We start from the raw sequence: 19811 nt of genomic DNA, 5'->3' as shown, positions 1-19811 counted from the left end.
ATGAGGTCCCAATGGCTTAAGATGTCCCATGCATGGAGTAGGAATGTCTTAATGGTTTAAGACCAAGTATTAAGAGTTTTCTGGACATCTGAAGTGTTAATGTTCGTAACTTTATAAGTCCTAGGCACATTTGGTCACTGGATCTGAAGTTTGGGCTTAAGTGCTTAAGCCATTAAGCACCTATTAGGGTTTTAGCAAAAACCCACGTACACCCTGCGTAAATCCAGTATGCCCAGCGTACTGAGTCAACCACCCCGATGGTGGTCAACATCAGGAAGAGTACGCCCAATGTACCAGAGGAGTATGCCCCACGTACATCATTTGTTAGGCTTTTGACATTTTGGGCTTCGGGCTTGGGCCACTCTTGGGCCAGTCTGGCATGGGCATTGCTGGACTTTATGAACAATAATTTTTGGGCCAGTTTTGGTCATGGATTTTAGATTAAGGCCCAATTAGGAAGTGGGGCCTAATTTGGAAAATTAGGCCATTAATAGACTTATGAATACTGACTTTTAGATAGTGAATTTAATATTGGGCCTTGGCCCAAATTAGAGAAAAAGGCAAAACGGACAATGTGGATTCTTAGTCAAGATTAGTATTCCCATTTATTGACTTGATATTCGTTATTATTTGAATAGTTCGGGATTTTCGGTGAGACAACAATTAGAGGCTTTCTGTTCATTTCAACATTACTTGAGAGGTGAGTTATCCTCACTATACTAAGGGGTCGAAGACACCAATGCCGGCCCATTGGATATGTTATCCTACCAGTTTGTAGTATGTTGAGTAGGAGTTAGTGTTGCTTGTTATGCCGGTTAGGTAGATATGTAGGACTGCCTATATTATTATGTGATTATCTGTATGCGTACTAGCTGTATTATATGTCGACATATTATGTGGGTTGGGTTTAGGTTATAATGCTCTGTGCGGTAGCCAACAAACCTTAGAACAATCCAGATATGAGCTGAGGGCTGGGTAGGCATGCCGGACTCGTATTGAGGGCTCAGGAGCATTCCAGATACGAGATGAGGGTCGGGTGGGGCATACCAGTTTCAGTTTTTGTTTTAGGTAGATCAGATGATCGCGGGAAGGCAAATGCGTGATTGTACAACTCCTCATATTTGTGTTTATGTTTATGGGAAACTCTGATATGATATTACTTTGAAAACGAATTGTAATAACTTAATGATTTTTAAATTTAAAAAGTTCAAATTTAGAATGATTTTTATGGACGTTACATAAAAATACGTAAACAGATACATATAAAAACTAAAAAAAATACAAAAGTACGTAAAAATAGATATAAATAAGTAAAAAATCAGTTTATACATTATATATGAGTTTGACAAAATTTGCAGAAAAGTCTTATTATTTTGAAAAAATTAACGATTTGATCTTATGACCTGTTGAAAATGTTAAAAATAGCTAAAGTGAATAAATTAACCAGTTTCTCATGCTTTTTTTATTCAAAAAGTTAAAAAGTCGGGACTTTTATATTCAAAAAATAAAATTTAGAAATTTATTAGTTTTTTCCTCAAAATATTGAGACTTTTCTATAGATTTTTCTATTATAATTATTTGGTAATTTTAAAAAGTTTTTATGATTTCTAGCCGTGTGATCAAATAATATGTTGATTATTTGTGCAATTTATATTTGTTAGGAAAGTTTAATTTTGTGTAAATAAAATTTTTGTAATAACCAAAAATTTCAACCAATTTAAATTTTTCGAAAAACAACCCAATTCCATTAAAGTTATTACAAAAGGTTTTCAATACAATTTATTTTAAGTATTCCTAGAATCTCATCACCATATAAACAAGAGGAGCGGTACGATCATGCCTTCGCCTTGCCACGGTCTCCTGAAGAACCTGAAAAACATTAAACCACAACTGTAAGCCCGAAAGCTTAGTGAGATATCCCCAAAATACCAACCACATATACCATACACGCATAACATGCCATAACATATCCGATCACAGAACAACCATGCACTTCGGGTCTGCTGTGGGACTGGTCCGCCCGCACCGGACCTTCAGTCCACCTGGTCCACCCTCCGAGTCTAGCCATATACCTCGAGTCTGCAGTGTGATTGGTCCGCCCGCACTGGGCCTTCAATCCACCTGGTCCACTCTCTGAGTCTACAGTATGACTGGTCCGCCCGTACCGGGCCTTCAGTCGGCCTGGTCCACTATCCGAGCCTCGACACGTCTGGTCCGCCCTCTTGGGGCCTACAGCCTATCCGGACCGCTCGCTGGGCCTCCGGGACAACCGGTCCGCCCTTGGTATCTTGGCCTCCAACACAAAGCAGGACCCGCCTCAACCCAACTCCACTCCAAACAACCATGTGCACATAAACATACAATCATATAGCAATTCATAGCCAACAAGCCAATCAAACGGATCCCATAACCGGTCACTAGCATAGCATCACCCTACATCTCAGGATACCTATCTCAACCAGGTCTCTAACATATGCCATCCTAGCTACCAGGATGCTAACATATCAAAGCAATAACACAACAACAACTACTCGGATCTCAATCCGATAAGGGCCGGCCTTGGTGCCTTAGACCCTGTTGATATAGTGAGGATAACTCACCTCGAAACTGCCAACTGAACAGACAACCCAAGCTGCTCCGATCACTGATACGATCTCCTCCACTGGACAATCACCAAAGCACTGAACTCAAAACAATATCCAACAATTACCAAGATGCCCCTGGAAACCACTAGTCAACCCTTGGTCAAAGTTAACCCCTGACTGACTCTACTCGCCGAGTCAACCCGATGACTCGCCGAGTCCCCATGCTCAGAATTCCCCGAATCCGCGACTCAACTCGCCGAGTCACCCCGAGACTCGCCGAGTCCAACAACTCTAAGTCCACTCACACACAACTCACCGAGTCATCCCTTGACTCACCGATTCACGGCTCAACCAGAAAAGATTGAGACTCTTCGACAAGACTCGTCGAGTCCAAGAACAGACTCATCGAGTCTATGGCTATCTTCAACCTACTCGCCGAGTTGTTCTTCCAACTTGTCGAGTTCCAGGCCATCTTCATCCAACTCGCCGAGTTGTTCTTCCAACTCGCCGAGTTCCAGCTCGTCTTCAAGCAACTCGCCGAGTTCACCTTTGTGACTCGCCGAGTGCCCCTCGATCTCATTTCATACAGAAGCATTCCAGGCCATGCAATTGACCCAAAACGTAGATCTAGCCTCCTTCCACCCATCCATCACGTAAAGTGGCAAACTTTACGTGAATCCAAAGAGATCTAGGCCTTTTACACTCTAGACTAGGGTTTGGGACAAGATGGCTTCACCAAACACTCAAGAACAGTGACTTTCATGCACTCTAGTCCTTCTCCATTCCATATCTGAGGTAGCAACCTCAGATCTATCCTCTAAACTCAAAACATCACAAGATGTGCTCCCCATAAACCCCCAAAATGATGAATCTAAAAGAGTGATAGCCCAAAAGCGAGATATTACCTCAAAAGAAATCCCCAACAACAATGAAACTCGAATCTAAGCAAAGCCCCTTGCTCCAAGCCTCCTACCCTTCAAGATTTCCTCAACAATTACCTCTTCAAGCTTCCAAATGCAATTTGATCCACTCACACACGAAGGTTAGGGTTTCTGGACTTGAGGAAGAGTAAAGAGGCTGGGGGAATGGATGTTATGTTCTTTATATAGGGCTCAACCTCCGGATTTAGGGTTTTCTCCACTCAGCACCAACTCGCCGAGTCCACCCATGCTACTCGCCGAGTTGGTCACTTAACACGCGACCCAAGTCGCGACCCTACTCGCCGAGTCCACCCATGAACTCGCCGAGTCGCTCTTTCCCATTTACTCCTTTAGCCCTTCAACTTTACCCTTGCTATTTCGGGATGTTACAATTTTAATCATTTTTTATAAAAAAACATTAACTTATAGAATTTAATTTTTAATTTTTTGACAAATTTATTAACCAAACAGAAAACATATTCAATATCAAATTTCATGTCAGCAAAAAGCATATGACATTCCGGGGGTGTTTGGCTTAACTTTTCACACCCAAAAGTCCTTTTTGTAAAAGAAAAAAAAAACAAAAAGATGTTTGACAAACTAGTAACTTTTGGAGTTTTAATACAATGAAAAACAACTTTTTGGAAAAGTCAGGAAATCCTGACTTTTTGTAACTTTTTGGAAAAGAACTTTTGAGCTTTTAAAAGCTAAGCCAAACACGCCCTCTATTTCCTTTGGTTCCAATTTTTCATTATCCAATTCCTTTCAAAACCATTTTGTAAGCATCTCCTTGCTTTATTTAAACCGAAAAAGCTAAAAACAATACTAATAAACTACATCCGAATAATTGTATATATTTAAAGGACCAAAGTTGTAGTTCTTCCATTCTATTCTACCGAATTGAATTCCCGCTCAAGATTTTGGGAAATTTGAACCCTCAGTTGCTCTAAATTATATGCGCCCAAATACTTTATCGTATTTCGTTTTGCCATTTTGAAATTCCGAACAGATCCACCACACAGAATCATCGGAGAAATCTCTCAGCAGGGAGTGAAAAGGGGCGAGAATCCGCTTGAAGCTGGAAGAAAACCTTGAAATTCTGAAGGGAATTGATTATTTTAGCAAAATATGGGGAAAGTGATGGATAACGACCGTGAGTTCATGTCTACAGATCCCAAGTCAACTCCGGGGAAAAAACCGCCATCAACTCCACGGCTTTTCATCAAAGAGATGGTTATGCAGAATTTCAAATCTTACGCCGGCGCACAACGAGTTGGGCCCTTTCATAAGGTTAGGTTTTTTTTTTTTTTTTAGTAAACCCCTTTGGTATACTGAAAATTCCGGATCTTCATTCTAGGGTTTAGTAGTTCATTGGTTTTGACTTCATTTGACATTCCTGAACAGAGCTTTACCGCTGTAGTTGGTCCTAATGGTAGTGGGAAGAGTAACGTGATTGATGCTATGCTGTTCGTATTTGGCAAGCGAGCTAAGCAGGTAATACTTTATTCGATTCTAACCACACTTGTTAATCGGCTTATACCGATATTTTGTTAACCAAAATTAGTGTTCCATTTCACGAAAATTTTGCAGATGCGTCTTAACAAAGTGTCGGAGCTTATTCACAATTCAACCAACCACCAAAATCTCAACAGTGCACGTGTATCTGTTCACTTTCAAGAAATCATTGATTTGGTATGTATAAAGTTTCTCTTCAAGGCTTAATACAGTTTGCTTTGAGCAGATGCTGAATGTATTGTTTACTTTTGTTGATTATAGGAAGATGAAACATATGAAGCTGTTCCAGGAAGTGATTTTGTTATAGCTCGTGAAGCTTTTCGAGACAACTCTTCTAAGTATTATATCAATGGACGTGACAGTAAGTTTACAGAAGTTACCAAGAAACTAAAAGGGAAAGGAGTTGACTTGGACAACAATCGATTTCTGATTCTTCAGGTTTTGTACTTCAAGAAACTAAATTCTGTCTTTTTTCATGTGTTTATTATAAGTTTTGAATTACAATTTGCTATATTTTTTCAGGGTGAGGTTGAGCAAATTTCACTTATGAAACCAAAAGCTCAAGGTCCACATGATGAAGGGTTTCTTGAATATCTAGAAGATATCATTGGAACCAACAAATACTTGGAAAAAATTGAAGAGTCTCATAAACAGTATGTTTTAAACTATATCTATTATATGGATGGCATTGGTTTTTAATAATCTTTTTGAATGTTGTCATGTTTCTTGATGCCCATGTGTTCTTTTTTGGTCTATTAGGCTTGAAGCTTTGAATGAAAAGAGGTCTGGAGTAGTGCAGATGGTTAAGTTAGCTGATAAAGAAAGAGAAAATCTAGAGGTTATAACTTATAACATGCCTGTTAGATTATATGTTTATGCAATATGCACCAACTTTAATTACTAATAATTAATTAACGTGATATATACTTTCAGAGTGTGAAAAATGAAGCGGAAGATTACATGCTTAAGGAGTTATCTTTATTGAAGTGGCAAGAAAGAGGAGTAAAGTTTGCTTCTGAGGAGAATGCTACAAAAATGGAAGAAATTCAAAAGAACACATCCGAGCTTCAACAAAATATAACATCTGAAAGGTGATTGTTGTTTTAACAATGGTTTTAAATGTCTTTTGATATAATTCATGTAATATTTAATGAAAAGATTCTTCTTTTTTCTCATAGGGAGAAGATTCAGGAAAGCAAAAACTCTTTGAAGGAGCTTGAGACACAGCATAACAAGTTTTTAAAGAGACAAGAGGTTTGCTTGAGTACTTTATTTATCTCCAGATACTTTTTTAGATATGTATTGCAAGAAAGAACATAAATATATGTTTTACTTTACTTTTCTTTGCATTGCTTTAAAGGAACTTGACACTGAGCTTAAAAGGTGCAAAGATGAATTCAAGGAATTTGAGAGACAAGATGTGAAACATCGAGAAGATTTAAAACATGTGAAAACAAAGATCAAGAAAACAGAAGAAAAAGTTGAAAAGGTAAGATATATATGTCTTCTGCATATGTGGCATTAAATGAATAAAGTTATAACATAAATAAATAATCTCTCTTTTTTTCATTAGGATTCAGCAAAGATTACAGATATCACAAGGCAATCTGAAGAGTCAACTAATCTAATCCCTAAACTAGAGGAAGATATTCCTAAACTGCAAAAGAGTTTGGTGAATGAAGAAAAGATATTGGAGGAAATTATGGAAAGCTCTAAAGGTATATAATATAGATTATACTATTATAGAAACATGGTTTAGTATAAAATTTTGTTTTGATATGTATTTATTTATTTATTTATTATTTTTTTAATAGTTGAAACTGAGAAATTCAGAGAAGAAGTTGCAAAGGTTCGTGCTGAACTAAAGCCTTGGGAAAAAGAACTGATTGAGCATCAAGGAAAGCTTGAAGTGGCATCTACAGAAAAGAAACTTTTGTCTGAGAAGGTGAGGGGCATTTTTGGGATTTCAATGCCTTAAATTATGATATCCGTTATAATGGTGTTATGACATGGTATTATTACAAGTAACAAGTATTACATTTGAATCATTAAAAAGCTTTGAAATCTGAAATAGATTTGAAACATGAAGGTTTAATTTATCTGTATGAATTATCTGATTAATTAATTATTTCTTAAATTTGTGAATATTTTAGCATGAAGCTGGACGTGTGGCATATTTGGATGCTCAAAAACAATTGGATGATATACAAAAGAAAGTTGAAACAAAGACTTCAAGCATAAAAGATATGCAAACCAAGTTAGAAAAAAACAAACTTGATTCATCAAAAGCCCATAAAGTAGAACAAGTAAGTTCATTTCCTTGTCTCTTTTTCATATTTCCAACTCTACCCTTGTTGTGAAATTGCTAAATAGTTATCATTTTGTGGTTTTTCAGGAATGTCTAAAAGAACAAGAGGCTCTAATGACTCTTGAACAAACAGCAAGACAAAAAGTCATGGAGCTAAAATCTGTCATGGAAACTGAAAGGAATCAAGGGTCTGTTTTAAAAGCAATATTGCAAGCAAAATCTTCGAATTCAATCGAGGGTATTTATGGAAGAATGGGTGATTTGGGTGCTATTGATGGTAAGTTTATGTCAACTAGACATGAATCCATTTAACTTTTATTTAAAACAAAAGCATTCTGATTTTTCACATTGTAAAAAGGTCTATTATACCCCTGTTTATGACTTGGATTTTTGTTTGCAGCAAAGTATGACGTGGCAGTTTCAACAGCATGTGCTGGACTTGATTATATTGTGGTGGAAACAACAGCTGCAGCACAAGCATGTGTGGACATGCTTCGTAAGAACAATCTCGGTGTTGCTACTTTCATGATATTGGTAAAAGATCCTTTTTTTATTTTTTATTTTTTTATTTTAATAAATCCTCATTTTAAAAAACAATGAATTTAGGCGATTAGGTGATGATATATTCTTGCCTTAATAACAGGATTTCATTAGCTAGCTGCTAAGATTACACAAATTAGAGAAAAAAAATAAAGGGACAATAATATTTTGGGTTAGTCTAAAAAAGACTGTATATTTTGTGTATTTTTCTGGATTAAACCTAAAATATATTTTTTTCCTGAAAAAGACCATGTATTTTTTTTATTCTTTTTCCAAAAAAATGTAAAATGTGGCCCTTTTAGTCATTTTTTTTGGGTTAATCTGTTCCTTTTAATCATTTTTTTCCAAAAAAAATGTAAAATGTGAGGGTTTTTTCGAGAAAAACTACAAAGTTTGAGGGTTTATTTGGAAGCATTTAGAAGGTTGAGGGTTTTTTTGCGGAAAAAAAGTACAAAGTTGAGGGTTTTTTCAAAAAAATATGAAAAAATACAAGGCCTTTTTCAGGCAAAAAATAAGGTTTAATCCGGAAAAAAACACAAAATATAAGGTCTTTTTTGAGATTAACACTATTTTCTTTTTTTTTTAACCAAAAATGAAACCCAAATTTCTTGATTTTAAATTTTGTATTATACCCATTTTGATTGTTTTTATTCGAGTTTTTTGGAAGCATAGTTTTTTTAATTATTGTGTTGATGCAGGAAAAACAAGGGAATCATATGTCTAGAATGAAGGAAAAAGTTAGCACCCCTGAGGGTGTTCCACGTCTTTTTGATCTCATCAAGGTGCAAGATGAAAGAATGAAACTTGCTTTTTATGCAGCAATGGGGAACACTGTTGTTGCCAAGGATATTGATCAGGTATTGTATTTATCCCATTTATTTTTCTTCAAAATAAAATCATTAAAAGATCCTTTACATATTACTCTTGAATTCAATTCCTTAATCCTTCTTTTGGCTCTTTTTCATTCCATGATGGAATCGAATGATATCTTTGGTAACAATAATATTTTATAACATTTCAAAACTTTTGTTACTTTTTATCTCTTTATTTTCCAAAATGTTTTTTTTTTTTTTTTTTTAATTATAATTCCATTCCAAAATTTCATGGTATTCAATTTTGTATTGTTTTTGTACTTTACAAAACTTTTTATTATATACATTTCAAATGACATGAAATCCGTTGATCAAACTTTTCTTTTTGTAACTTTAGTTCTGTTTCTTTTGTGATTCCATTCCATTCTTTTGTAATTCCATTCCATTCATTTCATTTGTAATTCCATTTCATTCGTAATTCCATTCCATTCCATTCATTTGTGATTCCATTCCAATGTTGTTTTTAGGCAACACGAATTGCATACGGAGGGAATCAAGAATTCCGGCGAGTAGTGACACTGGATGGAGCTTTGTTTGAGAAATCAGGGACAATGAGTGGAGGTGGAAACAAGCCACGCGGGGGTAAAATGGGAACTTCCATCAGAGCCACCAGTGTCTCTGGTGAATCCTTTACTGAAGCTGAAAATGAACTCAATCAAATATCAGAAAAATTAAAAAACATAAGACAACAAATCTCTCAAGTTGTCAGAGAATACAAGGATTTGGAAAAACAAGCCACACGTTTAGAAATGGAGTTAGCCAAAAGCCAAAAAGAGGTAAAAAAAATCATTATTAAACAATATTCATATTTTTTTTTGGATAATCACAAAAGAATACCAAAATGGGTGGGTCCCATTAACAAATTGACCACCTTTTTGATTTTTCTTAAGAAATGGCCATCAATTTTGCAACATGTGGATTGTAGTTTTATGTATTATTATAATTCTCTTTTTTTATTATATATTTTATGGTCTTTAATTTTTTTTTGTAAGTTTATGTTTTTGACAAATTTTCAAAGTGATTATGTCAAATAATTAACAAGAACCTTAAAACAATGGATGATCTCATTCACAAATAGACCACTTTTTTGATTTTTTAAAAAATGGACATCAATTTTGCAACATGTGGATTGTAGTTTTATGTATTATTATAATTCTATTTTAAGATTTCATTGTCTTTAGTTGTATATAATTTTATATTTTTGACGAATTCTTTAAAGTAATAATGTCAAATATTTAACAAGAACCTTAAAAAATATATATTTTCAGTCAGAGAGTACCTTAAAATGATATTATTATTTTATTGAGGGAAAAAAAAATCATATTTCACAATTATTTGCAAAAATTGTTCATACGTTACTAACTGATGATGTCATATCAATTATTTATTTATTTATTTTAATTTATTTTTTTTGCAGTCAAAGACACCTTTAAAAGATGCTAATTAAAAGATATATTTTTCAATCAAAGAACACCTTAACATGATGTTATTTTTTTTACTGAAAAAATAATCATATATTTCACAGTTGTTTGCAAAAAATTATTCATATGTTACTAACTGATGACGTGATTTCACATTTTTTTTTTAGCAAAATGACATTATTTCTCAAAATACAAACAAGTTTGTTTGTAATACTTAGAAATATAATTTTTTTTTTCCAAAATTTTAAATCTTCTCACACTCTTCTTTTTCCAAAATGACATTATTTTACAAAAAAATCAACTAGGTGGTCAATTTGTTAAACTGGACTACCCATTTTGTTCATTTTTGTGATAATCATATGCTAATTTTTGACTTTCTGATTTTATAAAATTATTTATATATATATTTTAATGAAACAGATTGAGAGTTTGAATTCACAACATGAATATCTTGCAAATCAACTTGATTCCCTAAAGAATGCAGCCGAACCAAGTAAGGCTGAAATTGCTAGACTTGAAGAACTCAAGAAAGTTATTTCAGAAGAAGAAAAAGAGATCAATAGGTTGACTAAAGGCTCAAAACAGTTGAAGGAGAAGGTTGGGATTTTAATATATATATATTTTTTCTATTTTATTATCTCATTCTGTCAATTTTTTATATAAATATTTGTTTAACTGTATAAGATTTGATAATTTTGTTTAGGTGTTGGAGCTTCAAGGCAAAATAGAGAATGCAGGGGGTGAAAAGTTGAAAAATCAGAAGTCAAAGGTTAACAAGATCCAAAATGTAAGTATAGGGTTAAAATGGTAAATTTTTTTAGGGTTGAAACAAGTTGAGTCTGGTTGACCAGTCAACACTTTTTTTTTCTTCTTATGTTTGTTTCGATAAAACAGACAGGGCAAAAATGTCATTATAAAAAGCTTTAGAGCAAAATCAAAACAAAATGAAAGTTTTGGATCAGTGGTGCTAGTTCAAAACTTTTTGGACCAAAATGACAATTTTCAACAAACCACAGGGACCATTTTTGCAACTTTGTCATAATTAAAAGACTCGATTACAACTTTTGTTCTTGTGCTTCTTGAGAAGTTATGGATTTAGTCCAAATGTTTTGATATTTTCATGGGTAGTCCTTGTAGTTTAGTTTCATTGCACTTAAAGAGTTGTTAAGTTTGAGTAAAATGACTATTTAGCCCCTGTCTTCATATCCAGAAGTTTGATTTTTTCTTTTGTGTAAATTGTAGTTTCATTGCATTTTTGGTCCTTGGCTTGGATCCTTTTGACAAAGAAGGGTTTGTTAAGTCCAAGTTAAATGACTAATTTGCCCTTCATCCAAATTTTTTTAATAAAGCATTTTAGGAGGTTGTAAACAATAGAGTATGTTATATTATGAGTTTCTTATAAACTGTTTGACTTGTTTTTTTTTTTTTTTATGTTCTTGTTAAGTCCAAGTTAAAAGACTATTTTGCCCTTCATCCAAAATTTTAAAAGTACCCACTCACTGATGTTGTTTTTGTTAGGACATTGATAAAAACAGTACAGAGATCAATCGACACAAAGTTCAAATAGAAACTGGGAACAAGCTTTTGAAAAAATTAAGAAATGGGATTAAAGAATCAGAGAAAGAGATTGAAAAACTGAATGCACAAAAGGAAAATTTATTGACTTCTTTTAAAGAGATTGAAGAAAAAGCATTCAAGGTTCAAGATGATTATAAGAAGACAGAAGAGGTCAGTTTTTTTACTTTTTACTTCTACCATTTAAAAAACTTACCATTTGAGTTAATTTTTTTTTTTTTTACTTTTTGTTTTGTTTTTTGTAGCTTATTGAACAACACAAGGATTCACTTGGAAAAGCAAAATCTGATTATGAAAACTTGAAAAAGACTGTTGATGAGTTGAGGGCATCTGAGGTATTTTAACTATTTACCCTCTCTCCTTTTACATCACTACCCTTTTGTGGAAATAAATAAATACAATTCATTTAAGCCTATTAAAGAGTTGTATTTTTGAAAAATATCTAGATGGATTTTTCAAAGTATAATGTTTTTATTAGAAATAATATTTAAGTAGATTTTTCAAAGTATAATTCCTTAATGAGAAAAAAACCATTCAAAATACAATACTTAGTAAAAAGAATGGTTAATTTCATAAAAGACCTTGTATTTTTCCATTGTTTCCAAAAACCCCCAACTTTGTATTTCTTTTTTTTTCCGAAAAAACCCCTCAACCTTCTAAATGCTTTTGAAATAAACACTCAACTTTTCTGTTTCTTTTGAAAAAAATGACTGAAAGGGCCAGATCTGAAAAAATGAAAAAATACAAGGTCTTTTTCAGGCAAAAAAAATAAAAATAAATTTAAGGTTTAACACATGACTGAAAAACAGGTGGATGCTGATTTTAAATTACAAGACATGAAAAAAATGATAAAAGAATTGGAAATGAAAGAAAAAGGATACAAGAAAAAGCTCGAGGAGTTACACAACTCTCTTTCAAAGCATATAGAACAGTGAGTTTCATATTACTTTATATCTTTTAACATCTTATTCCAAAAAACAAAACTTTTAATATTTTTTATTTTTAAAATTTGACAGAATTAAAAAAGATTTAGTCGATCCAGAAAAGCTTCAAGCCAGACTTCGAGAAAACGAATCATTTGCTAAAGCCTCTGACCTTAAAAAGGCTTTAGAAATGGTGGCGTTACTTGAAGCACAAATGAAAGAGATGAACCCTAATCTTGATTCCATTGCTGAGTAAGAAAGAATTTCCCTTTTTTAATTTCATTATTACTTTATTTTCCTTAATTAATCCTTAATTTTATTATTATTTTTTTAATCTCACAGATATCGTAACAAAGTATCTGTATACAATGAGCGAGTCGAAGAGCTTAATTTAGTAACAAACGAACGCGATGAGACAAAAAAACAATACGATGAATGGCGAAAGAAAAGGTATATTTAATTTATATAGTGAAATTACTAAAATACCCTTATGTAACCTTGAGTAAATTACGCTAATGGTTTTACGGTAATTTGCGCGTTTGGTCTATAACTTATTTTTTTAACTCGGAAGGTTCTTACTGTTTGTTTTTGTTACGTACTTGGTCCCTATATTACCTAAAAAGACTATTTTGCCCTTGATTTTTTAATTTATTTAAATAAACACACCCCCAATCTCACCCCCTCACATTACCTTACTTACTTCAATGTTTTTCTCTATTTAAATAATAGTCTTTTTAGGTAAGACATGGACCAAACGTGTAACGAAAACAAACAGTAGGGACCAAACGCGTAACAAAAACAAATAGTAGGGAACTTTCGAGTTAAAAAAATAAGTTAGGGACCAAATATGTAAATCACCCCAAACCATAGTGACCATTCGTGTAATTTACTCTTTTAAATAATGGCAATTTGCTTTCGTCGTCTTTTTCAGGTTAGATGAGTTCATGGAAGGGTTCAACACTATTTCACTTAAACTAAAGGAAATGTATCAGGTTTGTGAAAATATAATATAAAAAAAAAAATACAAATCACAATATTTAATTAATTAAATAATTTTTTTTTATAGATGATTACTCTTGGAGGTGATGCAGAGCTTGAATTAGTGGATTCTTTAGATCCTTTTTCCGAAGGTGTTGTGTTTAGTGTTAGACCTCCGAAAAAAAGTTGGAAAAATATCGCTAATTTATCAGGGGGCGAAAAGGTAAAATAATATATTATAAAAAATTCTTTTTTCATTATTATATTTTGTGACATGTTATAAAAATATTTTTCTACAGACTTTGAGTTCACTAGCTCTTGTGTTTGCACTACATCATTACAAGCCAACACCTCTCTATGTTATGGATGAAATCGATGCTGCGTTAGGTATATTTTTTCTGTCATTTCTAATTATTTAAATGAATTTATATATATTTTTTTATTTATTTTATATTACTTATATTTAATTTACTCTAATTTGTGGTGATAGATTTTAAGAATGTTTCAATTGTGGGGCATTACGTGAAGGATCGAACCAAGGATGCACAATTTGTTATCATAAGGTATTTAATATTTATGATACCTTTTTTATTGTTTTAAAAAATATATGTTTTTTTTTTTTTTTTTTTTTTTTTTTTTTTTTTGTAGTAATTTGGATTTTTTTTTATTAATTTGTAGTTTGAGAAATAACATGTTTGAGTTGGCTGATCGACTTGTGGGGATTTACAAAACTGATAATTGCACAAAGAGCATAACGATAAATCCAGGGAGTTTTGTGGTTCATGGAAAGGATTAATTAAACTCTCTTTCACTATTTGGAAACTTATAATAATTTTATGATCTTGTGTTGTAAGTGTTATATATATATATATTTTGTAAAGACACGTTATAGTAGTAGTATATCTTTGTAGGTTTAATTTTGAATGCCCATGTGTTATTGTAAAACATATACAATGATGAATGCAATGTGTGCTTGATTGCATTTATTCACTTCATTAGGTGAAATACTTATGAATTACTTAAGCTTATTAAAAAAATAAAAATAATATCAAATTTTGAATATCAAGTAATTATTAAAGTAATATTTTTATATATAAGCAAAGACTTTGCTCAATAAGTATGTAAGTGAAATCAAACTACTAAAAATTAGTAATTACATATTCTAAATAGTTGTTAAAAATTATAAATTTTTGAATATAGATGTTTTATTGTTGGTTATTTTTATTGTCTAAAATTAATATTTTCAATTTGTATTTGTTTTTAACTTTGGACAATGCCACATACACTTGCTCATAAGTAAACATTGGTTGTCTAAAAAACAAAATAACTTTTGATAGCGGTTATCAAGCCATGAAGCTCAATTCCATGGAAGAGAGGCTAGGGTTTTGAGATGAAGGAATGGAGTCGGAAGAAGATGACCTAGAATGGGGGTTGAGATACTTAGTTAAGGAGAAACCCTAAAAATACATGGGCTTGGGCCTGAACAGCTACCACGCCATGACGCTCTTATGCCACGCCGTGGTGGCTAAATAAAACGCACGTTCCTTTCCAAAATGGATATGTCGTAGGCATCCTGCGCCATGTTGTGGCACAAAGTTTTCTTCCAATTTCCATTTTTAGTCTTTGATGACAAAATGATTAACCAATATGGAACACGGGTGTTATATAATTATACATTACATGGATGAAAGATAAATTACATAATATCTATATGTATCTATTATAATAAAAGCTAAAATACTCTAAACATATTCATTTGAAATGTACAAGACTTTTCATTTTTTTAATTAATAGTAATCAACCACTACAACTCAAAAGTTTTATAATCTATGATACTTATGATCATTAATTGGTTTATATAGTGGTATATATAGTTTATAGAGGTAGATTATGTTGCTAGGTTTTCAATTTGATTTGTTTGGTTGATGATCAAATATGGTGTATATGCTTCTATGTTGTGTACAAAGTCTTTGAAGATTGAAAGGTTAATTAGTAGAGTTTATTTTTCAGTTTATTATTTTCCTTTCATGTTAGAAGCTTTTGAAGCTTCTAACTTTCTCATTACGATCATATAAATTTTATGTATTTACATATGTTTTGTTTTAGGGTTGAATAATAATTCAAATTGAAAAGTTGATATGTAAGATAACTAAAAAGTAATTATTTAGTTTTGGATTGTCATATCTGATATTATATGAAGTATTAGTTTTTATTTTTCTTTATGTTTTTGCTTTTAGTTTAGCTATATGACTTTTTGCTTTTTTTTTTTTTTTTTTTTTTTTTTTTTTTTTTTTTTGTGTCAATGTAATTAATTAAAATATCATTCACATTAGATGAATTGTTAAACTTTATGAATTAAATTTTGATGAATTAAAATATTTATTTTAAATCATATTAACTATGGAAGTGTGCCTAATGAAATTCGTAAAATTTATTTTATTTTTACACCCGACAAGACAAAGATATATTTTAAAATAATATCTATATCTATATCTTACATACTTATAAAGCTTGCATTTTCCCTTGATTATCATGCATTTGAAACCCCCACAATAATTTGCTAAAATCTCATGCATTTGAAACCCCCAAACCTTTTCACCTTCTTAATAACTAATCACACATAATCAATGGTAATTCATATGAGATAATAATTTGCTAAAACCTCATGCATTTGTATGGTATTAGAACATGTTTGAGTTTTTGGGTTGTAGACTTTAGTAAATGGGTAATCCGTTTGATACGTTGGATTTGAAGCTATCTTATTCGAATTACCCGAAACAAGAGATAAGTTAATAATATATGTTCATGCATGTTTTGTACATGCCCCAATCAAAATACAATATATCTTGATCATACAATTAAGTGTCTTTTATTCCATTTTTGGCTTTATAACAAAAGTTTGTTTACGTGGCGAAGAAAGAAAACTTGAAGATGAATATTTAGGTTGGATGTTTATATAAGATTTGTTTTAAATATATAATATAGATATAAATACACAAATGTGTGTCAAATACAACCCATCACAAATTTAATGTTATAAACTACGATATAACTCAAAGTGATTTTCCAAATATAATGTTTATATTATAATATAATATATTAGAAGAATACCATATAGTAGACGAATCCCACATAGTTAGGGTCATATAGTAGACGAATCCGACATATTAGAAGAATACTATATTAGTTGCATAGATAATATATTATAATTATATTTCATTTAAAATATGTTAGGGTCATTTGGTTATTACTGTAACACCCAAAGTTTTGAAGGCCAAGAAAGGAAAGAAAACCTTAATTTTAAGGGGCAACTCGGCGAGTCCAATGAGGAACTCGGCGAGTCCGAGCGGGATCCGGGTCGAGGAGTAAGTGACCGACTCGGCGAGTCGGCCAAGGTGACTCGGCGAGTCTGGTCTGTGCGTGGAAAACCCTAAATTCGGGACTTGGAGCCTATATAAACGTCTTAATCTTCTTCCCAGGGTTCCTTACTGCCTCTTTAGCCCTGGATACCAAACCCTAGCCGTCATATCCTTTGATTGAGCCATTTGTTGCCTTGGAAGGTGCATTAAAGCTTGGAGAAGGAAGAAGGAACTTGGAGGAGCAAGAAGGGACTATAGATCTGGGATTGTGAGTTCATTCTAAGCATTTGGAGGTAATAAACTAGTTGCTGGACCCTTTTTGCACCTAGATCTATGTGTGGTTGTTGGGGCTTTTTAGCCATAATGTTATTATTTTGAGTTAGAAGCCAGATCTGAAGTTGCTACTTCAGATCTAAGCATATTATGGTCTTGAGAAGCATAAAGTAGCAGCCCTTGAGTTGATTATGGAGCCTCCTTGCCTTAAACCCTAGTTTATGGTGTATTTTGCTTAGATCTCCTTCTCTACACGTAAAGTTTGCAACTTTACGTGAGGAATAGGCTTGGGAAGGGTAGATCTACAGATTTGAGTCCCTGCATGACTTAAAAGTCCTCTGCATGCATGAAGGACCAGATGGACTCGGCGAGTAGCTTGAAGATGAGGAGGAACTCGACGAGTGGGATGAACAGCTCGTCGAGTCGGATGAAGTTGGGCATGAACTTGGCGAGTTGGAAGAACAACTCGGCGAGTTGGATGAAGATTGTCTTGGACTCGGCGAGTCTGTTCTTGGACTCGGCGAGTCAGGTCGCGAAATCCCAAACCCTTCGAGTTGAGACTCGAATCAGTGAGTCGAATGGAGACTCGGTGAGTTGGACAGGTCAGGACTCGGTAATCGGTAGACTCGACGAGTCATGGACTGACTCGGCGAGTCGAGTCGCGAATAGAAGGACTCTGAACATATGAACTCGGCGAGTCAATAGGGTGACTCGGCGAGTAAGGTTGACCTGGGAGGTTGACTTTGACCAGGACTTTGACTTTGGCAAGAGTTGACTTAGTTGACCTTTGAAGGTCAGTTAGACTAAGTGTTATGTTGATATTGGTAGCTCGGGGAGCTAATGGAGCAGCAGTTCGGAGTTAGTGGTCAGGTAGCGGTCAAAGGGATTAGCAGCAGCAGTTCAGCAGTATCATGTGAGTTTCCCTTTGTGTGAATGGGTCTACGGCCACAATGCCGACCCATGTAGATATGAGTAGAAGACCCGGGGGTTAGCCCTAGGCATCGTATGCTAGTATGTTGTTCAGGACGAGGTCCAATGTTAGCGGGCGGGTGCCCAAGAAATGGTTTATGTGATAGTTTATACTTGTTGTCTGTGTGATACTTGTATGTGCCTGGTAGGGTGGTGAGTGTGGGCGAGGTCCCGTACCTCACCAATAGCAGAGTGTGGATGGTGTTCCACATCTCATTAGCAACAGATCAGGGGCGAGGCCCAAGTTAGGGAAAGAGTGAGTGCGGGTTGGGCCCGTATCTCACTATCAGTAGGAGCATGGACGGGGCTCCCTGGCTCATCAGTAGAGTTCGGTTGTTAGGACCGAAGGGTAGTCAGACACCCCAGAAACGTCTGACAGTATGTGATGATATGTTTGCATGCTGGCCTGTTATGTTATATGCGATAGAGGTAGTAGGAGGGGACCAGTCCCCAAGTTCGGTTGTTAGGACCGAAGGGTAGTTCAGACACCCCAGATATGTCTGATAATCTGTTACGTTATGATATGTGTATGTGATAGTAGTAGAGTTCGGTTGTTAGGACCGAAGGGTAGGTCAGACACCCCAGATATGTCTGATAATATGTTATGTTACGACATATGTGCTAGTAGCAGTAAGGGGTGAAATAGTCCCGTACGATCGGTTGTTAGGACCGACGGGTAGTCAGCACCCCAGAATGGCTTGACACGGGTAGTCAGCACCCCAGAATGGCTTGACACGGGTAGTCGGCACCCTAGAATGGCCGCACGGGTAGTCGGCACCCTAGAATGGCCGTACAGGGTAGTCAGGCACCCCAGAATAGCCTGGCAGTATGTATGTTGTATGTTTGCATGGTATGTGGTAGGGTGGGGAACTCACTAAGCTTCGTGCTTACGGTTTTCAGTTTTGGTTTCAGGAACTTCCGGTAGCGGATGACGGAGTTCGGGATGATCGCATGACACACACCATATTTTAGACAGCCTGGGATGTAGTACTCTGATAATGAACATGTGTTTTGAAAACTATTATTTGATTATGCTTTGAATCGACGATTTTACTTTAAGTAATATTTTATTAGAAGAAATTTTTAGTCTTGAATTTTGGGACGTTACAATTACATTGTTGTATTAGGCACTATAGTCTCATATATTTTGAATGACTCTTACAAAAATGATGTCTGTAATTTGAATATAACGTAATATCTTATGATGTTTATTGAATGAAATTATCTTCGATTGAACACTTTTTAATTGGAATCAACTTTTTTATAGTTAAGAATTTTGGCTCCGTTTTTTCTTTTCATTAGTTCTAGAATATGATTTTTATATTAACTTAAAATATGTCACTATCTTAAAATTGATTGAGAATGAGATTTTTTATATTTACTTAAAATATGACACCATTTTCTATTCAATATTAAAACTAACAAAAGTCGTTAAACATGTATTTTTATGAGGTTCAACAAATAGACGACCACAAATGAGAATCCATATCTAATCAATCATCAACTAATTACATTAAATACTAATGTGTACATAAAAATTAAATTTAAAATTTTAAACCAATAGTAAAAAAAT

The 19811-nt window shown here is 33.8% G+C and overlaps 1 protein-coding gene across 1 annotated transcript; it reads left to right on the top strand.

Moving 5' to 3' along the window:
• Positions 1-4451: 4451 nt before the first annotated feature.
• SMC3 (structural maintenance of chromosome 3) lies at positions 4452-14619 on the top strand. Its single transcript, XM_079031464.1, has 28 exons — positions 4452-4795; positions 4910-4999; positions 5096-5197; positions 5282-5458; positions 5543-5673; positions 5780-5858; positions 5954-6111; positions 6199-6274; positions 6381-6509; positions 6594-6738; positions 6835-6965; positions 7174-7326; positions 7416-7605; positions 7729-7862; positions 8567-8725; positions 9208-9516; positions 10582-10758; positions 10865-10948; positions 11680-11889; positions 11982-12071; positions 12546-12667; positions 12753-12911; positions 13002-13109; positions 13591-13651; positions 13726-13860; positions 13937-14024; positions 14128-14200; positions 14316-14619. Exons 1-28 carry the CDS (start codon positions 4634-4636, stop codon positions 14431-14433), a joined length of 3750 nt encoding a protein of 1249 aa, XP_078887590.1. The 5' UTR covers positions 4452-4633; the 3' UTR covers positions 14434-14619.
• The last annotated feature ends 5192 nt before the right edge of the window (positions 14620-19811 follow it).

The sequence above is a fragment of the Lactuca serriola genome, chromosome 3 (assembly GCF_051521515.1).
Source record: "Lactuca serriola cultivar US96UC23 chromosome 3, Lser_US96UC23_V15, whole genome shotgun sequence".
Classification (NCBI taxonomy): Eukaryota; Viridiplantae; Streptophyta; class Magnoliopsida; order Asterales; family Asteraceae; genus Lactuca; species Lactuca serriola.
This window is presented reverse-complemented; position numbering and strand designations above follow the sequence as displayed.